A 22,029-nucleotide genomic window follows, 5' to 3' on the forward strand; every position below is an offset into this window, starting at 1 on the left:
GAAGTTGTTTTGCTAATTTAGGAACACGGGTTCCTGCCGCATGCGATGAACTTAAACTGTCCCTTAAGCAACTCCCTTCCTCACTTACCCACTGTGGAAAACCACAACCAGAGGGGTAAGGTACCACATGCCCCCACTCCCAGCTGCTGAAACATATCTGCGAAGGGAGATGCCCCTATTCACGCTCTGGAAACTGCAGAAGCACCACGAAGTAGGAGCCATCAGTCAAAGGTGGCACAAGGTTATCTCAGAGAAACGCAGGCGGTAGCTGGCAGGCTGGGGAGGGGGCAGGAGGGAAAAGCCCCACGCTCCTGGCACTGCTCCCAGGTCCTGGTGCTCAGGAGTACACAGCTTCCACTTCGGAGGAAAAAGAGGCGAATAGATTCTGGGCAATTGCATCATCGTGCAACACAGCTATGACATGCAGGTTGTATATTAAAATTTATTGAATTATTGTGTAAGAATTCTCTTTATTAAAATCATTTGGACTCTAAACTGATTATTTACAGACAAAACCTCTTATATCACCAATAGATTCCTACATCTCAGAACAGTATCTACAAACAGTTATTACACTATGTAACAAAATTCAGATTTTTTTCAAGCTTTTTATATTAATTATTAATTCCAATTTGAGAAAGACAGTACCTCAGGTGCTCTGAGCAGAACTCAAGGTGTGGCAAGGCATAAATGCAGGTCAGGCCATACCATAACAGACAGAGAGACACCAAGTCACAAGGCAAGGAGGAGAGGGCAGAGTCACCAGGACAAAGGACTGGGAGAAAGACTATTAGACCAAACGCACTGGGTGTTCTAGAAGCCAAAAGAATCATCCCGACAAGAAAGGCACCAAAAAAGCAGCATCTTGCTGCAACCGGGGCACACCCTGAAAAAGAAATGGCATTCCACCGAGGCAGCATCATCCGAGAACCCCCTATTTTCATTAAAAAAAATTAGCCATCATTTCTACAAAAGAGAAAAAGAAAAGAAAAAGCTTCCAGGTACAGTCTAAATTTGCCACCAGACAGATGAAAGCAAGCACTCTCACATCTACATCACATGGGTGCCAGCTGCTCTTAGCCATGCCAACACATTCAAATACACTAACAGATATTTATCTTAACACTGACCAGTTCTCGGTGTTTCATCCAGACCACAGTGGAAGCAAGTTTCTTTCTCTGACCGCGGTACTAAATAAATCTTAATGCCTGCTGTTCAAGAACATCACCTTTCTAAGAATATGATTAAAGCAGCAACATCCCCTTGCTGCACTTACGTCTTGCAGAAGGGGAACGGTTGCCGTGGCAGGGCACTTTCAGCTGGTGCCCACAGAACTTGCTACCTGTAAGAAAACAGGAACATCCAGAGAGGATTCTCCATCCTTGAGAAGGAAAGTCCATCTCTGGAGTGCTAGAAAAGCTGGTCATGGAATCAGGCAGGGACTGGAAGAAACTTGGAAGGATGACGAGAAATAAATAAATAAATCTTCCCCACAATAGGGAATTTCATAACAAACCCTGTTTTGTGCAAATTTAAATGCAACAGAACCCTGTCATAGTAATGGATTTTGCCATAGGAGAGGGGCACGGACGGAGAGAAGAGAGGCCATGGATGAACACCCAAGTTGATCCCAGCGAGGGGCCTTCAGTGCGCGTCCACAGGGGAGGAGGATGCCGGTACCTAGAACACCAGGGACAGACGGATGGGAAGAGATGGGCACTACCAGCTTTCCAGCCTCACTGCACCTGCGCTGGGCAGTGCCTCCTGTCCAGCTATGCAAGGACAAGCTCAAGACATTAAATAAGTCAATCACTTACATTTAGCTCTATTTTTAAGTCTTGATTATTGCTCTAATAAAAGCAGACTTTCACAGGTACACTCAGAGAAAGCCGATCATTTCCAACATCCAGGAGCACTACTGAGACGCTAAGAGGATGTGGAGGCCACTCACCCTACAGCCACGTTGGCAGAGGCTGCGCTCTCAGCAGAGACACCTGGACTCCTGTCCCTACAGTTCCAGGAGAGCCACCAAGTCCTCCTCCCTTTGCCAATGTGAGGTGGATTCAGAATTAAGCCCCAAGCCACCCTGTTCTGGGAAAGCGCAGAGATTATTCTGCAAAACCAGGGGCAGACATTAACAGTCTGCAGAGCCGTAAATCCAGCAGAGAGCCTGTGGCTCCTGGCAGACACTCAGCAAGTTGGAGAGGCCACAAACTACGCCTTGCTGTCTGGGGCAGAAAGTCCATCCGTCAACGCACAAGGGGACAAGGTTACTCTGCCACTATACCTGCATCTGCCTCAAACCGAGGAATCACCTAAGGGAATGGGCTTTACTAACATGCATTGTATCTGCTCTTTCCCATCTGCCAGTCCTTTCCTCCACTCAGCTTTTTTGAGCTGGTTTAATCAGATTTGATCAAGACAGAGGTTTCAGAGATGCTAAGTTCCCACAAGTTTCATGGAAATGGGTGGTCAGGTAGGAGTGAGACCCAAACTGGCGCCCACCTGGGGAAAGAGAGGTGAACTCTGTCCCCCCTTTCTGCCTGGCAGCAGCCAGCCAGCTTGCCTGGTGCTCTGTACAGGACAGGAGCAGGAGGTGGCATAGGGATGTTGGCCGTACTCTGGGCACACAGAGTACCCGGGAATACTGCTGAGAGAGGGTCACAGGAGAGAGCTGCCTATTTAGGGCGAGAGGTCAGCATTAGCTCGTTGTTATATTGCTCAGAGAACAGATTTGCAACTGTGCAGCACTCACACAAAGCCACAGGGCTGATCTGATAGGCCTGGAATTACTGCTATATGCAATGTAAAGAGAGGTAGGGACATGATCCTGCCCTGTTTCAGCTCTGGTCCCTCCTGGCCTGCACAGTCACCACCTCGGGGAAGTGACAGAGGAGTCAGACCTGTCTACCTGCCCCAGGCATGCAGGACATCAGTGTGGAATTAGCAGCAGGGGATGAGAACAAGTAGGGCACCCTTATTTATAGGAATTTGCTCCCAGAAGGGCAGAGTACTCTGTTCACACGGCGCGGGAACCGAGGAGGGAGCAGCGAGGAGCTGCCCAGTGACAGCTGGCAACGAACTGCACTTGTGCCTGCTCCAGCCTCTCCTTCCTCACATGAATCATTCCCGTTCGCAGGACACTTGACGCTCCTTGGGAACAACACAGTTGTGCTTCACAGCTTCCTCGAGTTCACAGCTCACCAAATAACCCTTCTATGTGCCACAACAGGAGAGTTTGGGAAGTGAAACTGTGAGTAAGGTGTAAGGCAAGCCTAACAGAGGAGCACACAGCTAAGCCTTGAACTGAGCTGCGGGGAAAAGCAAGCTGCTGTTACGACAGAGACATCTACGAGTTATCCCTGCAGACAAAGCAGTGGAGAAAACTTTGCTCCAGTGCTGACAGACGTTTGTCAGTAGAAGTGCACAGAGATACTTCTCCAAGAAAAGCTTTGTCTCAAAGCCACAAAATTAAACATTCTCCTTTAGCATTTAAATACATTAACTTTGAGGGTATTTACAAGTCCAGTTCAGAGCAGCAGAACAGCTAGACACCAGAGGAAGGGGAAGTGGCACAAGGCATTTGTTGTGCTTTTCCAAAGAGCAGGGCAACCGCTGACCACAAGGAACCAGGAAGACTGATCCCAAGGTGGGTCAGTGAAGACTGAGGCGAGCCAGGCAGCGACTCTCACATGCTGAATTTGTCCTGAGGGAAAGGGTGGGGAGTGCTGTCCATTTACAGTAGGCCCCTGGGGAAGCACGCATGCTGGTGAGCACATTACATCCAAGCAGGTGTCACGCATGAGCTGTCAGAGACCAGAACACTGGGGAGCAAGAGACCTTTGCCATCGCACACTCTCCTTTCTACATCCAACACCCAGAACCAGTGGGGACATTGCTGCAAGGAAGTTTCTCGGGTGGGATACTGCAGGAGTGCTCGCTAGCTGGGGACAGAGGTTGGCACAGCTGTCGGCCTGTGGAAAGCTTCCTGCGTCCCTGCTGAAGTGAGCGCTGCAGCAGGGGAGTCTCCCAGCACTGGCAAGGGTGTCCGTACAAGGCCGAGGACTCCACAGACATGGTGGTCAGCGTTGTCACCTGGCTCTTCAACGTTGTTTGGAAACTTGGCACATTCACGTAACATCCGTAGGAACGAGCTGAGTAGTCCTCCTGACAGTCTGCCAGAGGAAAACCAAAGTTCTTGTTTTGTTTTGCTTTTAAAAAGAAAAAAACTGTAAAAAAATATTCTCTGAGATGCAAGGACGCTTGTACTTCGTACTGCCTTGGCCATCCCTGTTCATGTCACCCATGGGTTCCTTGGAGAGTCTGGTTCCAATTGCAGCAGGACACCCTGCATATAGCTGGGACAAGCACTGTCCCCATTCAGCCAGGGGAGAACAGTCTGTCTACACCTGTCACAAATCTGTGACTTTATTCTCCACAGCTGCTGCAATCTGTTGTAGTCTATATCCGAGCTGCATCTTCTGTGCTGTTGGGTCTTCTTCCAAGGCAGTAATGATCTGCAACGAGACAGAGCTCACTGGCAGCCTTCTCCAGCACACAACACTGTCAACCAGCTCAACTCCGTGCACAGGGGAGAGCCCCAAGCTGGAATCTAGGGTGCTCAAGTCTAGAGTGGGTATGTAGTAATTAATCTCAAATTAACCACAAAATAAGTATTCTAGATTCGTACTAATAACTTGTAAACTTCACAGTGCAAAAAGAATGCTAAACTTCTCATCTGAAAATGGTATCTTTAGTAAATGAATCTGAACTAACTGCATTTCATTTTTGAAGTAGATTATTTGGATACTAGAGTCAAAAAAAGAAAAAGAAAGGTACATGAAATCCCAACAGCCTCCAAGTTAGAGCTAAGTCCTTTTTTGTGATTTCCTCCCTCCCTCTTTAATAAGAATAAAGCAAACTTACGACATGGAAGTTACGCATGCCAATGAAACAATACACAGCATTGTAATAGTCTGGCTGCTCTTAGTTATTAATTTTTGGAAGTTTTTTTGGTTGGATGGTAAAAGGAGGAGGACATGTTTATACCTGCTGGAAACACACACTCACCTGGTCATAGTACTTATTGATGTATTTGTACAATTCATGTAGAGCCACCAGGGAATTGAGGTCACCTGAGTAATTCTGAATAAGAGAGGAAGTTAGACAAAACCGTGAGACACCTAACAATTGTTCTGCTAAATTCTGTGCCCTCACAACTCATTGGGAAATGTGCCTGTTGCACAAAGCAACAGGAAAGGGAATTCACCGTAGTTCCTAGCAAAGGAAAAAAAAAAAAAAAAATCACATATACTCCTTGCCCTGAATCCTTGACTACACTTTTCTCTTCAGTGCTAGCTGGGCAGACCCTTGCCCTCCCAGTGGTGCCACAAAGGCAGAGCAGCCACTGGGAACCGTCAGTATGTCTGAGCAGAACTGCACACTCAGCTGGAATAGCTCATCTTTGCATTACTAGCTTTCTCTTAGATGCACAGGTGAGGGGCCAGGGTGACTTCTGTAACAATTTTATTTACCCGTGATAGCTCAGCCAGGGCAGAGTTCATCTCCTGGTCACTGGCAGAGATGGTCTGACGAATGTCCGCATAATACCTACACAGTGGTATACAGGCAATTAGTGTACTGTTCCTCCTAGTCTCCCTCTTACTGCTTAAACTACAACTCCTCACATTCATTGCTTACCTTTCCACCATCTGCTTGTAGCGAGGAATGTCCCTGGCATAGAGCAGCTTATTGATCGGAGAGTCCTTGAACATCCAAAACCAGAATTGATTACAAAAAGCTCCTTCATCATGCTGTGGACTAACCTTAGCAGGTAGCACCATTACCACTATTTTCTGTCATTCATTCAGGATCAGGAATTTTTGTCCTCTGCCTGGAGAAGCACTTCAAATACCAGGCTCCCTTCTAGTAATGCAGTCTGAGGAACCATGAGATGTGTTGGTGAAGGGACCTCTGGGATCCCTAGTCCAGCCTTTCACTTGGACCTGGGTGATCACCAGTGTGAGATCACATTGGCTATGGATTTGCATAGCTGATTTCTGAAATCCTCCAGAGATCCACCCATCCCATCTCTGGTGAGCTGTGCAGGACTGTTCCACCCTCAACACAGGGTGAGTAGTGGTGGTAAAAAGTTTTTCTAATGGCCAGCCTGAATCTCCCAAGATGTATCCTGTGACTTACACTGTCTGCCACAGCCAGCTATAGTTTAGCTCTGTCCCCCAGGCAGCTATAAGCTGTAAATAAAGAGCACCCCTCAACAAATTCTTCCGTATGCTAAACAAAATCAGCTCCTCCCTCCTCTCTTCCCAGGAGTTCCCATCACTCTCCAATGGTGCATGGGAGCGAGGATGGGCCTGGCCTGCTGTCCCAATGGTGCTACATAAACATTATTGCCTTCCTGGGGCAGCGCTGCTCAACTATCTGTGCCAACCATGCTCCCTTCTCCTTCTGTACTTACCCGCCCTAACTTATGGTCAGCTATTGTACAGGAGTCCATGAAGGTCTGCGCAATGACCAGGAGCACGGCATCTACATTATCTGATGTCTGCACATCAAAAACAAACTGGGGATTCTTGATGATGTTGATCCAGAACCGCAAGGGCAGGCTGCAGAGAAGACAGAAGCACAACAGGGTATCAGCAAAGGTAGGAGCTAGTCATGAAAGGTGTTCTGCACATTACTGCATCTCCCAGCTCTGCCCTCCCAGCAAAAACAGCTTTTCACAGCATGCTTTTCCGCCTTGCACTCCATTTTGCTCCTCCTCAGTAGGCAAAGGTGGCTGTCACTTTGCAAGTGACCAGCTCTAGACAGCTTAGCAATGCCTCCTCCAGGGCCCACAGGAACACCATACCTGTTTGTCTTCCAGATATGGATGGTCTCAGGGTCTGCGATCCCGTAGTGTATTGCCTGCTCATCCAACAGGTCAAAGAAGTATTTGACTGCCAGTGGGACAGGGCGGTTGGTACTGAGGATCACCTGGAACAGGTCATCCACAAACTTCTGCAGAGTGCCCTGTGAAGAACCGAGCAGGACAGTCAGCACAGGCAGAGGAGAGCGGAGAGCCCAGGCCTCAGGGAGATGAGAGGTTACCCTCTTCTGCTCAGCAAACTCCCCTCAGCAGTCCAAAGCTACCTCTCCTCCACTGCAGGGAGCAGAAAAAGGAGAAAGGAGGCTCCAGCAGTTTCTGGAACAGAGGCCAGGGAGAAGCTCACGAACAAAGCAAAACACAGAGGGGAGTCAGATGTACTCAGAGTCACTGCAGGTAAAGGGGATTGCTACTGGAGAGAGAGCTTGCAGCACGATGGAGTGGCACTGAACTGTAGAGACTGCCTAGTGGAGGGGGACTGCTGGCTGCCAGCAGCTATATTCAGCCAGACTGGAACAAGGAGAAGGGGTTTGCTCAGCAGCAAGAGGAAGTTCAGAAAATGTGGGAAGAACACAGGCACTGCCTGGCAAAGTGCCTGGGCTGTCCCTTGAGGAACAGTACTACTGCAAGCAGGGGATTGCTGGGGAACCTGGATGCCAAAAGCTGATCCTTTCTTAACAGACCAGAGGGACAAGTTCCCGGGTCAATTTTTTAACAATGACACTGGAATAAAGTAAAAAGGAGAATGTGAGCAGGCACTATGCCTGATTTATGACTGCAGCTGAATCTGTACATGGCTGGTGTGTACTATTAGCATCATCTTGCTGCAGCAAGTAACTTGCAACAGATACGTCAGTCCTATCTTCTCGGCCCTGGGTAAGGTGGAACATGAGCAGACAGGGCAGCCCAGTGGATGCTGCTGCCAAAGAAACTCTGCTGCAAAGCACAGGGTACCTGCTTTATTCTGTGGTCACGCAAAGACAGACATGGGGTGGACACAGGAATAAAACCACTTCTCACTCTCCTAGAGGCTCTGCAAAACTTAACCCATTAGTAGAAGTTTGACACTGCAGTGGTGGGATCAGAGGAGAAGCAACCAGCACATGTATCAACCCAGGCAAAGGGGATCTTCATATACAACCCTGCAATCTGCTGGGGGATATGAAGGAAGGCAAGACAACAAAATCTGTGCTGCTTCTCACCTTCATTGAGAGTAGACGTGTCAGATAGATCTCTGGGATTGCCTTGGCTCGCTCCCGATCTCTTAAGCTCCCACGCCGATGTTTAGGAAGCTCTGGCTCTTCTGTTGGTTTTACCAGGTGCCAAAGTTTGATCCCACCTTCATCTGCATCCTCCAGCATTGGTGTTTCTAAAACAAGCAATTGTTTACAGATGAGTGTCGGTTCTCTCACAGTACAGCTTGGCCAGGTGACCCCCAAAGAAGCAAGATTTCAAGTATGATAGAAACACAAATAGGAATGAACCTCTGGAGGCCTCTATCCAGCCTTCTGCGCAGAGTACAACTCTTTCCAGCACTACAGCAGGTTGCCTTTGTCCACCCAAACCCTTCAAGGTCTTGGAAACTTCCCCAGAGATCCCCCACTACCCCAGTGGTCTGTTCCAGGGCTGCACCACCCTTCTGCTGGAGAAGGTTTTTTTCCACATCCAGTTTGAACCTGTTAAGCTGCAGCCTGTGGCTATTGTCCCTCACACCACCAAAGTATCCATGGAGCTGTTCACTCTGCCCAGCAGTAAGGTAACTGCCTGGCATCCCCATCACCACCCTCAGCCCCTGAGGGTATTAAGATTCCTCTAAGTTGCAGACTGCACTCAGCCCTAGAGTCAGAACTAGAGAATTGTGCTTATCCTGCATTTTCATGCCCAGCCTAGCTTTTCCTCTGCTTTTACACTCTTCTGCATTTCATCTCACCTGCTCAAGCTTTCATTTTCCTGACTATCCTATGAGGGTCCAAATCATGTATCAGCCTTCTCTAGCAGCATAGAGCTGGGGCTATGGCAAGAGACTTGTCCCACTAACTGGCAAGTGCTATAAAATAATTTTTGAGAACATGATATCAGACTCACTCTCTCCTGGGATGTAATCCTGATTCTCTCTATGGATGTGCTTGGTCAGGCGTGGGACCAGTGCTACTGTTGCTCCATCAGGCACCTGCACACAAGCGAAAATCAACATTCAGAACAAACGGCATGTTTCTCATCAGCACAACAGGCAAGTGCTTGTAGACCAAAACAGACTATACCGTTACTAGAAATAGGGACAGAAACAGAGATTTTGGGGCACTGTCACTCTCTTTCCTGATGGTGGGAGAATCTTGTTTGTACCAATTAAAAAACTAATGTGCAAAGTACAATGAAGATGGTAATACTCAGGGACCGAGGTCATTCACAGCTAGAACATGTTGCAGCAAGGTATGACGTATTGGTGCAAGATCTGACACATTGGTGCAAGGTAGTTAAAAAACCCCTCTTTCCATTCTTAGAAGCTACTTCACAGATCAGTGTGCCATCACCTACTAACTGATTTGGACTGGAACATTAACAGATCCAGCAGCATCGCCTTCATTGCAACAGCCACCGGGCATGAACTTGTACGTCTCCTTCCAAGCTCTACATATGCCCACATCTCAGGTACAGGTTAAGGAGGGAACTATGCTTGTTGAAGTCAGAGTACAGGCCATGGCACTGACTTAATTTGAATATGCTGCTGTAAGAAAGCTCCAACTGTTTGACAGTGATCTGCCAGGAGCCAGAGCCACAGATAGAACATAACAGAGTGTAGAAGATGAGAGGAGAGACAAGGCAACAGTAGACTGATTTCTGACCTTGTAATGCTGAAGAGTGTTCAGGCGTTTCCAAGTTCCTTGAACAACAGATGTCACATCCTCATCAGACAGTATCAGATGACCTGCCAGCCCTGATCTCCACTCTACAGCCATTAAAACAGAGAAAATGAAAAGATAAACTGTTAATGTGAGGCATCTCTGAAGTCTTCTGTGCTTCAACCTGGTTGACCTTGTTACACACCCACTGATCCTCAACCTTTACCCATGCTATTTCACAGACAACATAACCTGAGCAAGTGCCTGTAACAATGCTGAGTCCTGCAGTCACAGGACAGTCTCTCTGAGCACAGGGACAGGTGCACTCATGGCCTCCCAGGTTCCACTCATCAAGTTCCTACAAATTCTGTCAGATTGTGACTCTTCAAGCAGGTGATTCAAACCACAAATATGCACCCATAGTCCTTATTAGCTACTATTCCCCCAGTACCTGCTCATCTATAAATGTCACCACTATTCAGCAACAGCCAAAGAATGAAGAAGATGAAAAACTGTGTGGTTTCCCTCGCAGTGCGAGTTCTACCTTTCATTAACCACTGTGGGCAAAAATCCTCTCTGACATACATTACTGAGATGCTGCCGTTGACTTCACTGGCAGGAAGAGCCAGCCTATGACTATAGCATCTCTGCACTGCACTCAAATCATCCTCCCCTCCTACATGTTCTCCATGCTTTTTTTTTTTTTCCTCCTGTGTCCCCTTGCCCAAGCCATTGCCATGGTCCAAGTCTGGCAAAGAACACCATGAAATGGAAGGGGCTGGACCCAACTGCTTCTTTCCCACCCCTGCCTCTTGCTATTAGCCTCTTCCCTGCATCATGCCTTGTTGGGTCCAGCCAGAGTACAAGATCATTGGTCAGTAACTCTGCGCACTCAGCAGAGAATGACAAACATCACGCATGCCAGGGTGCTGTGCACAGACAGCAAATGACCACTCTTCCACTTCCTCAGTTTTGGCACCAAGGAGGGCTGCTCACCAAGGTCCAGGGTGTCTGGGTCTGGTCGGTGACAGTATGGCGTCCCTTTATAGATCTGATCTAGGATTTTCTCCTTCACCTGTGTTATGGTGTCACAGTCTAGCACTTTTGCAGAAATCCCTTGAGAGTCCTCTGCCCCTCCTGCAGCAGCTCCTGCTTGTGTCAAAGCATTTAAGGTCTGGGGAAGAAAAGAAAAGGTCACAGCTACTCAGCTGATAAGATTACATCTGACACATTTACACCTTTGATGGTTGGCATTAGGGCAAGTTAACAGCTAGTCCTTTCACTGGAAGAGTTTCAGAAAAGAAAACATCATAGATGTTAAACACCATGTTCTCAGTCTTGTGTCAAGAGCTGGAAGCCAGTTCAACAGCTTTGGGGAAGGGCTTCGATGTGCCAAATCTGGCTCCCAGGAGACAGTGGCAGGATGCTGCACTTCTGCCTCAATAATGGGAGCAGACACATTCAGCCCTGTCACACCAGAGAGCCCAGAGGCAACAAAAGATTTGGTGCTTACCAGAGTCCGGTACTCCAGGTCCTCTCTCAAAAGGCGGTTGTCATTCAGGGTATATTTGGCTTTCCCTGTCACCCAGTCGACTGGCCCTTTGTCCACTTGGTGCTTGATTCCTCGAAACAACATGTAAAGGGGCTCTCCAACAGAATCCTGGCACAGAAAGGAAGGAGTTTCACCCAAGAGAAATTCAGCTTGCTCCTCCCGGCAGAACCCAATGCCTTGGAAACACAGACACCCTAGCAGAGGAGGAGCAGGACTGAGGATACAGCAGGCAAAAGACAGAGCCTCTGCCGACAGCTCCTGCTCCACGCACAGGGAAAGCGCACGGGCCAACTACCAGGTGGATGCACAAGACCAAGGCATTGCTCTGCCTCTGCATTGCTAATCTGAGAGACTCTCCTTGCCACCCTCTCTCCAGGAAAGGAATTAGATCAGAATCTGTTCTCCCCATGCACAGACCAGCATGTCTCAAGATAAAGGAGCTACACTGAGACCTCCATGATCTGGTGAGACATCCTGGAAACAATAAGTAGTATTAATGCCGATTTAAGCATCCCTGTCCCCACTGAACAGCCCAACTCTCTTGTTCTCCACCCTGAAATACAGAATGACTCATGGCATTATTTCAGCTCCGAGCGAGGCACAAAGGAAAGCTGTGGCTGTCTCCCCTCTTTTGGCACCTCTACACCACAAAAGGACAAAGAGCTCACCCTCACAAACGCATACAGGCAGATGGACATCCAGTTGGTTAACAGCTTCTCTACCACTGTTTCTGTCCTGAAAGAGAGCATGAGGTTGGTCACAGGAATAGAGTGCAGAGCAGGGAAGGATTTGGAGATAAAGATCACTCTCCTTGAGAAAAGAACACACTAAATGACAGGATCAAGGGAGAGGAAAAAAGGACTTTAGAGACCAGTAAGGTTAATGCTTTTGATACCACTTATTTGAGGCACTTTTCATCCTGAAGGAGGCACCAAATTACAGAAGTAGAGAGAAAACCAAGCAGGGGACAGAGGAAAACCTCTGGTAGGTCTCACCAAGGGAAATTTTTTCAGATCAGAAGGATGGACCTGACAGGAGGCTAATGAGGATCTAAACACAGGAGATATTTCCGTTTAGCTTCCAAACATGGCATGACAGTGAGCCCAGGGACCTCTAAACAGCAAAGTGAGATTAGCAGACTTGGCAGAGCCCTAGCATCTGAACACAAGTGAGTTAATGTACAGCAGCTTCAAAAGAAGAGGAATTTGGGGTGGGCAACTTCAGCTTCCTACTCATTTCACACCTTTCCTGCTATATTCCCTGCCAATTGCTGACTGGAGAGAGAGCTATCTTTGTTACTGCTTCCTCCTGTTTGATGCATGTTGTCTGGACACACACTGGTCTTACAGCTGCAGCCTACGCCATGATATTATCCTACTCACAGGCGTTTCAGAGCTTGCCAGCTGGACAGAAAGGCTCTGTCCCCTCAGGTAGATAGCAGTGGGGCCATGGCTGGCTCACTCACCTTCGCAGCATCAGCTTGGGGTTCTTGGCCACATACTGCTCCACAAGGTCATTCAGGAGTGTTTTGAGGATGTCAGTGAAGTACTCCAGCTTCCCATGCAGTGACACAGTAAGCAATGATGCCACATAGGCCCGATCTCTTGGAGAGAAAGTGCGCTGGATTTCCAGAGTGTGGATGAACTGGGGAGAGAGATAAGAGTGTGTGAACCTGCTGAAAACAAGGCAGTCACGGCTACTGGCTCTTAGAAGACGCGGTGCTGCAGGGAGCTATTCAGCAATGAACTTTAACAGACACTGCCTGCTTCCTGGCACCAGCTGCCAGGGACATGGCCCTGACCCCACAGCAGGCTGCAAGCAGAGAGGGACATTACCTTGGTGAGGAAGAGCTTGCTGTTGAGCAGGTTGGAGAGCTGGACCAAGCCCTGCTCCACAGTTTGCCGCCGGCACTCTGGGATGTCCAGGTCCCTTTGCAGTGGTGACTCACGGTGACCCGGGAAAAAAATGCGCTCTGCGTAGGACTTGTAGTCCAAGAAGGGGATTCCTGTGCCTACAAGGTCGCTTGTGAGGTCCATCATCTCAGTCATCAGGTCTGAGGAAAAGGAAATACCCGTGAGGTTGACTACGTGATCCCACAACTGATGGCACAGAGCATGGGGTGAGTGCAGGAATTTGGGGCCAGCAGGATGGGACTAAGGAAAAGGAAGGATGTTTCCTATCAGAAAGAGGCACGTTGGGGTCCCATTGCTAGAACATTTAAAACTAGACTAGGTACTGGGAGAAACTGTATGAGGAAACTTCCAGCCTTGAGGAGGAACCAAAAGGTGAATTTGGTGATTATTCTTGTTTATAGTCAAGGGCTGGCTTCCAGTTTTATAAAGAAGCAGCCATTGTTCAGCACAGATGTATCGTTACAGGCATTATCTACATTTGAGACCGAGTATTAGATCTCTTGCTCCTCACTGCTTCCCACATTAGTTGGACATTACAGTCCAATTCACCTGCACAGTTTCAAGGCCCCAGGTCTCCCACACAAGGGCTCACTGCTCTAAGCAGCTGAAGTACAAGGTTTGTGGGCCCAGAATATGGGGTGTAATTCAGCTTGCCCTACACAAAGATTGGGCTAGCTGTCCTTAAGATCTCTCCAAGTGTGCTGTCTTGACCTTTAGCTCTTCATCTGCGTCTGGAGGATGAACTGGAGAATCAGAGGGGTCTGTATAGATCACTGTGCTCTGAATTAAAGAGAAGAATTGAAAATGGAAGAATTTGGCTATATGTTTCAATGCACCGGCACAGGATAAACTTATTGCGTGCTCTGAGCTACCCAAACAAGTACGTAGGAATGGAAAGAGAGGCAGAGCTGAAAGTGGTTCTTCCAGCTTCCCTGAAGCCGTGAGAACCTAGGAGCTCAGTGACTGACCTGTGAATTCCTTTTTGCATCTGTCCCGAACACTTGTTTCTAGATTTTCCAGCTGGATTTGAACTTTCTTGTAATCCCTCAGAGCCTGTTTGCTCTTCCTCCTGCAATAAGAAGCAGAATTGTTCCCAGTGGGCCCAGCCCAGGGATTGTCCTTGCCAACTGTTGTGTTGCTGTCAAAGTACAATTGGTGTTGAAGTGATTTCTACTGAATATCTTTTGCAGGATACCAAACAGTGTTCTGTAAACTAGATGTGTCTCTTGGAGCACCCATTAGGTGTGGACTCTGAATGAGCCATAGTGCAGGCTGTGCCCAGCAGATGCAACATGCCTCAGACATCCAACAATACCTGGGGCTCAGAATTTGGCACAAAATAAAGAAAACTGGGACCTTGTTTAGGCCCAAGATGTATATGCTTGGCCACATCCACTGAATAATGTTGTACAGGAACTTACAGTGCCAGAGTTTCTTACCTGTATATGAAGACGATGACCAGAACAATCAGTGCCACAAAGGACGCACCAACACCCAAACCAATCTGTGCCTCCAGCGGGAAGGTGAGCTGGCTTTCTGTGTCGTACTGTACTCGGCCCAGGAGGAAGTTCAGGTTTCCCATCTGTACCTGTAAGAAAGCATGTGCCATGACGTAAACTCAGTGCAGCAATGAAATGCAAAGCCATAGGGCTTCTCCAGAATGGGTATGGGTGGTATACAGCTCTCTAGCAAAGCTGTCCCACAGCACAACTCCTGAATCCAGCTATACCGTTTGCTTTCAGGCAATGTTTGGCACATAAGAGTAGAGTTGAAAAAAGCAGCTCCTTCCCACCCCTGGTACCTCCCCTGATCCCCACCAGGGCTTCTGCCTCTCCTCCACTTCCCGTCCCACTCCCTGCCTCCACCACTGCTTCTTGCTTGTGCTTTAACAAATGACAGGATTTCTTGCAGTACTGCTGATTCCCTACCGTGAACTCTGGGAGCAAGTCTGTGCCCTCCCGCTTTGCACGGTGCCGTGGAGCTGGCTGCTCAGATGGAGGCTCACAGTAGAGGTGATTCCTTGTTAGTGTCTTCACCACACAGATTCCTTCCCCAATCATAGCCATAACTTCATCCTTGGAAATGGCCAGATCTAGATTCTCCCCCTGGAACAGGTGTGGAACAGCACATCCAGTCAGGGAAAAAACAACTCTGCATTTCCATGGCTCCAGAGAAGATGGAGGAGACCAACACCATAGGATGAAAGCAGCCTTTTTTCTTCTCTGACTAGGCTCGTGTCTGAATTGGCTGCAGAAGTTCACTTTGTAAGCTAAAAAAATTCACTTGCATACATTTTAGATTATACCTTTAGGACCTGTACCATGCTGCATAAGTACAGTAATAAATAGTCTGTCTTCTTAAGGCTCTTCAGCCACAGCACAACTAAGCTCAACTCTTCACTCTGTGTGTATATGCATATACACACACACACACAATGTGTATATATTTAAAAAGGCAGTCTCATGTCAGTTAACCTGAGCACTCAGGTGAGTCAATCAATGCCTTTTAAAGGTGTAACACATTTATGCTGTTGTTCTTATCTGGTACACAAATTTGCTTTAATTTGGGGGGATTAAGTTTGGTTTGGTTTTGTTTTTTTTGTTTTGTTTTTTTTTTAATAAAACCATGCTGACTGATGTTAATTACATTTTTATGCTTTAATGCTTCCTAAGCTGAATGCTGCAGCAGCATTTTCATGCTTTTGCCCAGAGCTCTGTCAAGGTATCCTTACAGGTTGGTAGATCAGCCTCCTTGCTCTTTGAAAGCTTGCATCTTGTTAGTTCTCCTTCAGTCTTCTCAAATTGCCCTACTTCTCCAAGATGCGTTCAATACCAATGACAGCAGTCTAGTCATTTCTAGACTAGTACATCCTCACAGTTTTTACTTGTGCAAAAAAGGAGCAAGTGGAGAAAGTACATCTCCAGCTGCAGCCATTAACTTTCTTAATGAGTACTGGACTAGAAAGTACCTTTCCATACAAAAATACCTCAGATTTTTTTTTTCTCGCCTGTACAGAAAAAACATTAGCCACTCTGCCCTTTCATATCATCTTTATAGAGTGATTTTCCTACCTCCACCAAGTAATAGGTCTTTCCTACTGCCAGGATTCTTTTACTCCTAAGTTACTTCTAGAGGAATCTTACGAAGTTATGAAAAAGCTGGCAGCTGAGAATAGAATGTGGGGCTTATTTAGTACTAATATCTCATATACAAATAGTTTATTAGGATTAAAAATAAAAAAAGTATGGAAGTTTCCCCAAGCCCTATGAAGCCCTTAACAACGGTTTATAGGCTCAAGAGGCTTTTTTGGTGCACTCTCTTCCCTCTTTTTATGTACCATTTCTCATAGGCCAAAGATGATGTACTGTGACAGGTTGTAAGCCTGTCAAATGCTTTAACACCTCGGATGCTGCACAGGACCAATTTAAAACACTCAGGTTAGAAACAACCTTGTACAAGGAACATTACTTCCAGATAGTTTTTATGTTACCTCCACAGAGATGACGCTTCCTGGCTTGTGACGATATGGTTTGGCAGGGTCTTCAGCATTCAGTGGTTTTAGGATGGGGTTGACTTCATATGAGAAGGGCATGGGATGCAATGAGTTGAAATCAAAGCTCAGGTTATCCAGAATAAATTCCAGTTTGATATGGACACTCCGCAACAGCAGGTTAATGGCTGGAGTTTTGCACAGGATGAGGTAGGAGGAGTTAACAAGACATGGTTCTTCAAACTAAATGCAAAAGGCAAAAAAAGCGTCAGCAGTGAAACACTAATGCTTCTCCTGCAGCTTTGCAATACTTCCCAACCCTGAGCAATCTGGGGCCAGTCTGCATTCCTCTCATCTGGAGCAATGTGAGAGGAACTCTGCTTAATTGTAGAGAGAAAAATCCAAGACCTGAGGAATTCTCCATGTTCGTTTAAAGAAAGTTTTCATAGCACCAGTTTTGTTGCAAATACCTACATCTCAGCAGTGGGAATCAGCTCTGACATTCTCCCAGCAGCAAATTCTGGAGAGGCATCAGCTTTAGATCTCCCTGCTCTAACAGAACAGGACCTAAGACCTTCAATGCAAGGCTGATTTCCTAGCCTGAATGCTTCTCTGAAAGAAGTGTTCCTTCACCTGGTTGGATCTGTTTTATACATTTGGTGAAAATATTAGAGTAAAATTTTTTTTTTCCTCCCCTACAGCCACAATTGCCTTCCTAAGAACATGGGTAAAACCAGCTATTATTGATACATGTGCATCAGAAGCATATTCTCCCAGTTTATGTACAGGAAGCCCTCCATCATTTGCACTAATAATATAAATCCTTCCCGTACTTCGGCTGCCAAACAACCTCCACCTCTGCAAATTCTGCTGCATGCTTTTGACCTTGATGATCACATCAATACCTCTGTAGTGACCCATCTCAGGACACTGGCAGCAGGAGAGCAGAAAATGCTGGTGGAACCGGTAATTTCACTGAATTCTGCCTGTTCTTATATCTCAGAGTGAAAGAGAGCCCAGGGACTATAGATATGGACTTAGCTATACAAAAGGAAGAGTCTGGAGCATGGACATGCCAAGCTACACAAACTCTGGCTGAGCTGCAGATTTATCTCTACGCTGCTGCCCTGTTGTTTCTGTCTCACATCTCAAGTCCTGCACATCGCCAAGCAGAGGCAGACCCAGCTCATGGAAATGTTTGTGAAAGTGCTTAACCTCTTAGTCTGGCAGAGAACACTTTCAATTGGCCAAGATTGTTGGTACAATCCAAGCAGATAACAGCAAACGGGGGGAAAGGCCCTAGGGACAGAAAGTCCACCTCTCCAGAGCAACACATCAACTCTTATGCACCCTCAGCTCCACATGCTACCTGCTGGACACTGCACAGAGCATCCTCAGGGCACTCAGTGTCTGGGATGATTCTGCGCCATCGTCCCAGTCCTCGGCGACGGCGTTCAGATGGAGAAACTGTAACTCGGATCTTTGGTTTCTGTACAACATCCAAGTTGTATCCATGAACTCTGAGCACTCTCCCTCCACTGAAAGAGAAAAGTAGATGATCTCACGCACCTGTTATTCATTAGCTCTGTCTTACCCATGCTCCCACCCTTCTGCTTATGCTCCTTCCTACAAGTCTGGCTTTACTCCAAAGTACAACTCAACGAACAGATGCCATTGGTGCTGTAGTACCTGCCTCAGCACACAGCCCTGGGGAAGGTGCACTCAGTCTTTCTACCTGAGGAAGCTTTTAGGTGGCTCTGCAAAAGTGATGTTGGGATCCAGAGTATATCTGAAGAGGGATCCTTCTAGTCTCCGCTCTTGGTCCCCATATTTGATAGTGACTGGGAGTTCTGCGGACACATTGCTGGGACTCGTCTGGCATGCCAGCTGATCCTCCGTCATCTCAGAGAGTCTTGGAGAGACAGAAGAGAGAACAAGGGATTAACATGGCCACTGCAGAGACAGATTTTATAGTACTACGCCTTACTCTTTGCAGACAGTCTGCAAACTTCTGGTATTTTCCTAAACTTAATGCTGAAAGGTCTTGTGCCTTCTCTAAGCAAGCAGTAATTGTTGGGCAGTTGTCAGTCAGCAGCATGTGGACAAAAAGCAGGTACAGCCACTATCCAGACTGAAGAGACTGGAAGCATGCTACCAAGGCATTTGCACCTTCTCACCAGCGGTGCTGTCAGGTGTTATGTGTCCCAGGAAGCAAGAGAATGAGCAGCTCTTAGTGTTAGTCTGCAGGAGCCAACTGCAGTTCTCCATCAGCAAAAGCAGAGCTGCCAGGATGAGTTATAGTCCTGCCAAGAGACATGCAGAACAGAGGCCATGTAGCATTGTTCATGCCCAAGGGAACAAGGGCAGGAATGTAAGATGGTTGAGATTGCTGCTGTGACCCTCAAGGGGAGGATCTCCTGGACCACAGATGAAAGCAGAGCTCCAACAGCCTGTGCTAAGGGCTGAGCCAAGCAGCATCATGCCCTGCAGGGCTCTGGGAAGGACTCAGGGCAGTGTACAGCCAGCACATTGGCAGGCTGTGATCTTACATGTGGCAAGGGAGGTCTCCAAGCAGGACACTGATCTCACTAGGATGCCCAGTCAGCAGCTTTGAGCCCAGAAGGGTAAGACAGGTTCCTCCGGCTTTGGGGCCCTGAGTTGGAATAATGGATTTCAGCTCTGGGTTCTAGAAGAGGAGGAAGAAAAAAAAAAAAAAAAAAAAGGCAGGTGAGTGACACGAACCTCAAAAGATAAGGCAAGGAAAGAAAACAGCAGAACATGTTCAGTGACCTCCAGTGCTCTGAAAATAGAAGCTATAGATCCCAATCACAGACAGGCCTCAGCTAGACTCCAGCAGCTATCTTACGGAGCAGAAGCAACAGAGGAGGGATCAATCACACCAGCAAAAACCACAAATCGGGGACCAGTCTTTCCACAGACTGCAAAAGTCAGATGTATGCTGCAAACAGCAGAGCTGTGAGCCTCACACACAAACCCTAGGATTAACAGTTCAAAGGGATTGTTCAGATCAGTAACTGGATTAATAACTCAGGTTAGGAAAAACAAGGTAGCAAATAAATTGTCTGTTTGCCTAGTAGATGAGGAGATTACCAGCAGGGAGCCTTAAGAATTTATATTGAGACCTGTGCTGTTGAACATAGTTGTAGGTGACCTGGAAAGGGGAAATGAAATTTGATGAATTATTCAGAGTAACAAAAACTTAGTGCCACTGAGGAGCTGCAGCAAAATTTAGAGGAACCAGGCAGAGTGGCACAAGTCACTGCTGATAAATGAAAAACAAGACAGATGAAGTGAGAAGGAGCAGGGACACTACAGCAAAAAAGCAACCCAACCATATGTACATAGTTGTGAATTTCAAAATAGCTCCTGCCCGTTCAAGACTGCTTTAGTACCTATAACAACTCTACCAGCTGTAAGCACAGATCTCAACAAAAACACACTAAGTGGTAGGAATTACTGGGAAGGGAATTAAGAAAAAAGATCTTTATGCCACAGTAAAAATGCCTTTTGCACTTGCACCTTGAACATAGTACGCAGTTCTCATGACCCCTCAAAGTGGTGATAACAGAGCCAAAACCAAGAGAAGAGCAACAAGCATAATCCAGTATATAAAATGGTTCTATACAGCCAAAAAAGGAACAGCCTAAGACTTTTCAGGCATGTCTTTCCCCTTCTGATGGGAGAGGGAGACATGCAACTAGGTACAAAACTTGTAAGTTGCACAGCAAGGATGAAAAGCAAGTAATTGCACCTAAAACCTACTTAAACAGTATTCATAGTTGCTGGGTTTAAGATTTTAAAAAGTTATCAGAAACGTGTTTAAAAATAATAGGAAACTTTTCTCCATTCGATGCACAGTAACTTTGGACTTACTGCCACTAGCTGCTGAAGGTCAGAAGCTAAAAGTGTGTTCAAGCAGCAATTTGCAAATTAATAAAAGGAAAGCCAGAAGTCTTAGTAAATTGTAATCAATAAAAAAAATCTCCAAATCAGAAAGGTACCCTGTATTTTTCCTCTTTCTTCAAGCATGTAAGAGTTACCATTGTAAAAAAAATAAATATTACTAGACTACGGAAACAGCACAGCTGTTCTTATAATCTAAGGGGGTGGGGGGAAGAAAAAACTTAAAACAGCCCCCTCCCCCCAAAACCACCACACAATACAAACACCAGAAAAATCAGATAAAAATACCAGCAGCAAGTGGTTGGTAGAGTCCCATAAGTTCATTGCAATAGACAGCCATTTAGCAGAGGTACTGGAAGAACAGGGAGAGGTATTAAAGAAGCAATAGTTACGTTACCTGATAGGTGAAAATATGCCCCGAAACTCCACGTCCTCCTCCAGGTACTTCCACCACAATATGCCCAAATCTCTCTGTCCAGCTCCCACCAGTGACACATACGATACTGCAGGGCAATCCAAGAACAGTGTCACACCATGGAAGAGCAGATGAGCTGTATCCTTTGCATCACGTCCTAAAACCATCTAGCAACCACAGCTCCCTTCTTTCAGCCTTATCACATGCTCAGAATATACAACCGAACATTGAAAAACACCTTTAAAAGCTGGATTAGGTGCAGCAGAAAAAAGCAGGGGGTGGTTCCAAAGAGGCCCATCCTATCCAAGATTATTCTTTCTGGGACAGACAGGATGAAGCCCACTGTATCACAGATACACGAATAGTCCAAGAACTCTGCTATTGCTCAGAGCTGATCAAATCAGTCACATCCAAAGGGACTCCAGGCTAGCAGCAGTCAATCCACACATCAGTGCTGTGTCTGATGCAGAAGAAAACTCAAGACTCTGTGTTTAATGGGCACTAGTCTTCAGCCAGTGGCCTCTAGGACCAGCCAGTTCCCCTGATCTGCACCACCCATTCTTCCCAGCCCTGTTTCCAGACATAATTTGGTACAGGAGATGCTCACAAGGTGAAAAGTCAGGTTGTACTTAGATCAGGGCAGCAAGGAATCCTCTGTTACAGCACTGGCTTGCTAACAGAAAAACTACTCTGCAGGAGACTTCACAGCCTTCCTACACAGTAGGAGATTAATTTTGTCTGGGCCTTGCTCAGGAGTGGGTTCCAGGTTCACAGCTATATCCCCTCAACCAAAAAGGCTCAGGAATTTGAACTTAGGCAGTGCAGTCCCAAGCCAGGACCCTGTGATGCCAGGTGATTTACAGATACAGAACAAAGACAGTGCTAATCCCAGAAAGATTATGCTCTAATTCTAGGATGAAAACAGAAAGCAGATGGATCCAGACAAACAAGGCGCACAGACAGGACAACACAGCTCAACACAGCAGGCCATTTCCCAGCAGGATCTTAC

At 46.9% G+C, this 22,029-nt stretch overlaps 1 protein-coding gene across 1 annotated transcript in view; it reads right to left on the reverse strand.

Moving 5' to 3' along the window:
• Positions 1-428: 428 nt before the first annotated feature.
• Positions 429-22,029, reverse strand: part of PLXNB1 (plexin B1) — an 80,018-nt gene continuing 58,417 nt past the window's right edge. The window contains exons 17-38 of the mRNA XM_075052715.1: positions 21,003-21,108; positions 19,231-19,367; positions 18,417-18,593; positions 18,051-18,219; positions 16,682-16,924; positions 15,120-15,296; positions 14,631-14,779; positions 14,160-14,260; positions 13,114-13,331; positions 12,744-12,922; positions 11,947-12,013; positions 11,240-11,386; positions 10,723-10,900; positions 9,730-9,833; positions 8,972-9,056; positions 8,089-8,255; positions 6,872-7,032; positions 6,479-6,626; positions 5,701-5,765; positions 5,535-5,610; positions 5,071-5,145; positions 429-4,517 (exon numbers count right to left, since the gene is read on the reverse strand). Of these exons, the coding sequence (XP_074908816.1) occupies positions 4,413-4,517; positions 5,071-5,145; positions 5,535-5,610; positions 5,701-5,765; positions 6,479-6,626; positions 6,872-7,032; positions 8,089-8,255; positions 8,972-9,056; positions 9,730-9,833; positions 10,723-10,900; positions 11,240-11,386; positions 11,947-12,013; positions 12,744-12,922; positions 13,114-13,331; positions 14,160-14,260; positions 14,631-14,779; positions 15,120-15,296; positions 16,682-16,924; positions 18,051-18,219; positions 18,417-18,593; positions 19,231-19,367; positions 21,003-21,108 (3,034 nt within the window). The 3' untranslated portion in view covers positions 429-4,412. The remainder of the gene's footprint in view (positions 4,518-5,070; positions 5,146-5,534; positions 5,611-5,700; positions 5,766-6,478; positions 6,627-6,871; positions 7,033-8,088; positions 8,256-8,971; positions 9,057-9,729; positions 9,834-10,722; positions 10,901-11,239; positions 11,387-11,946; positions 12,014-12,743; positions 12,923-13,113; positions 13,332-14,159; positions 14,261-14,630; positions 14,780-15,119; positions 15,297-16,681; positions 16,925-18,050; positions 18,220-18,416; positions 18,594-19,230; positions 19,368-21,002; positions 21,109-22,029) is intronic.

Source organism: Buteo buteo, chromosome 21 (assembly GCF_964188355.1).
Source record: "Buteo buteo chromosome 21, bButBut1.hap1.1, whole genome shotgun sequence".
In the NCBI taxonomy this organism is placed as follows: domain Eukaryota; kingdom Metazoa; phylum Chordata; class Aves; order Accipitriformes; family Accipitridae; genus Buteo; species Buteo buteo.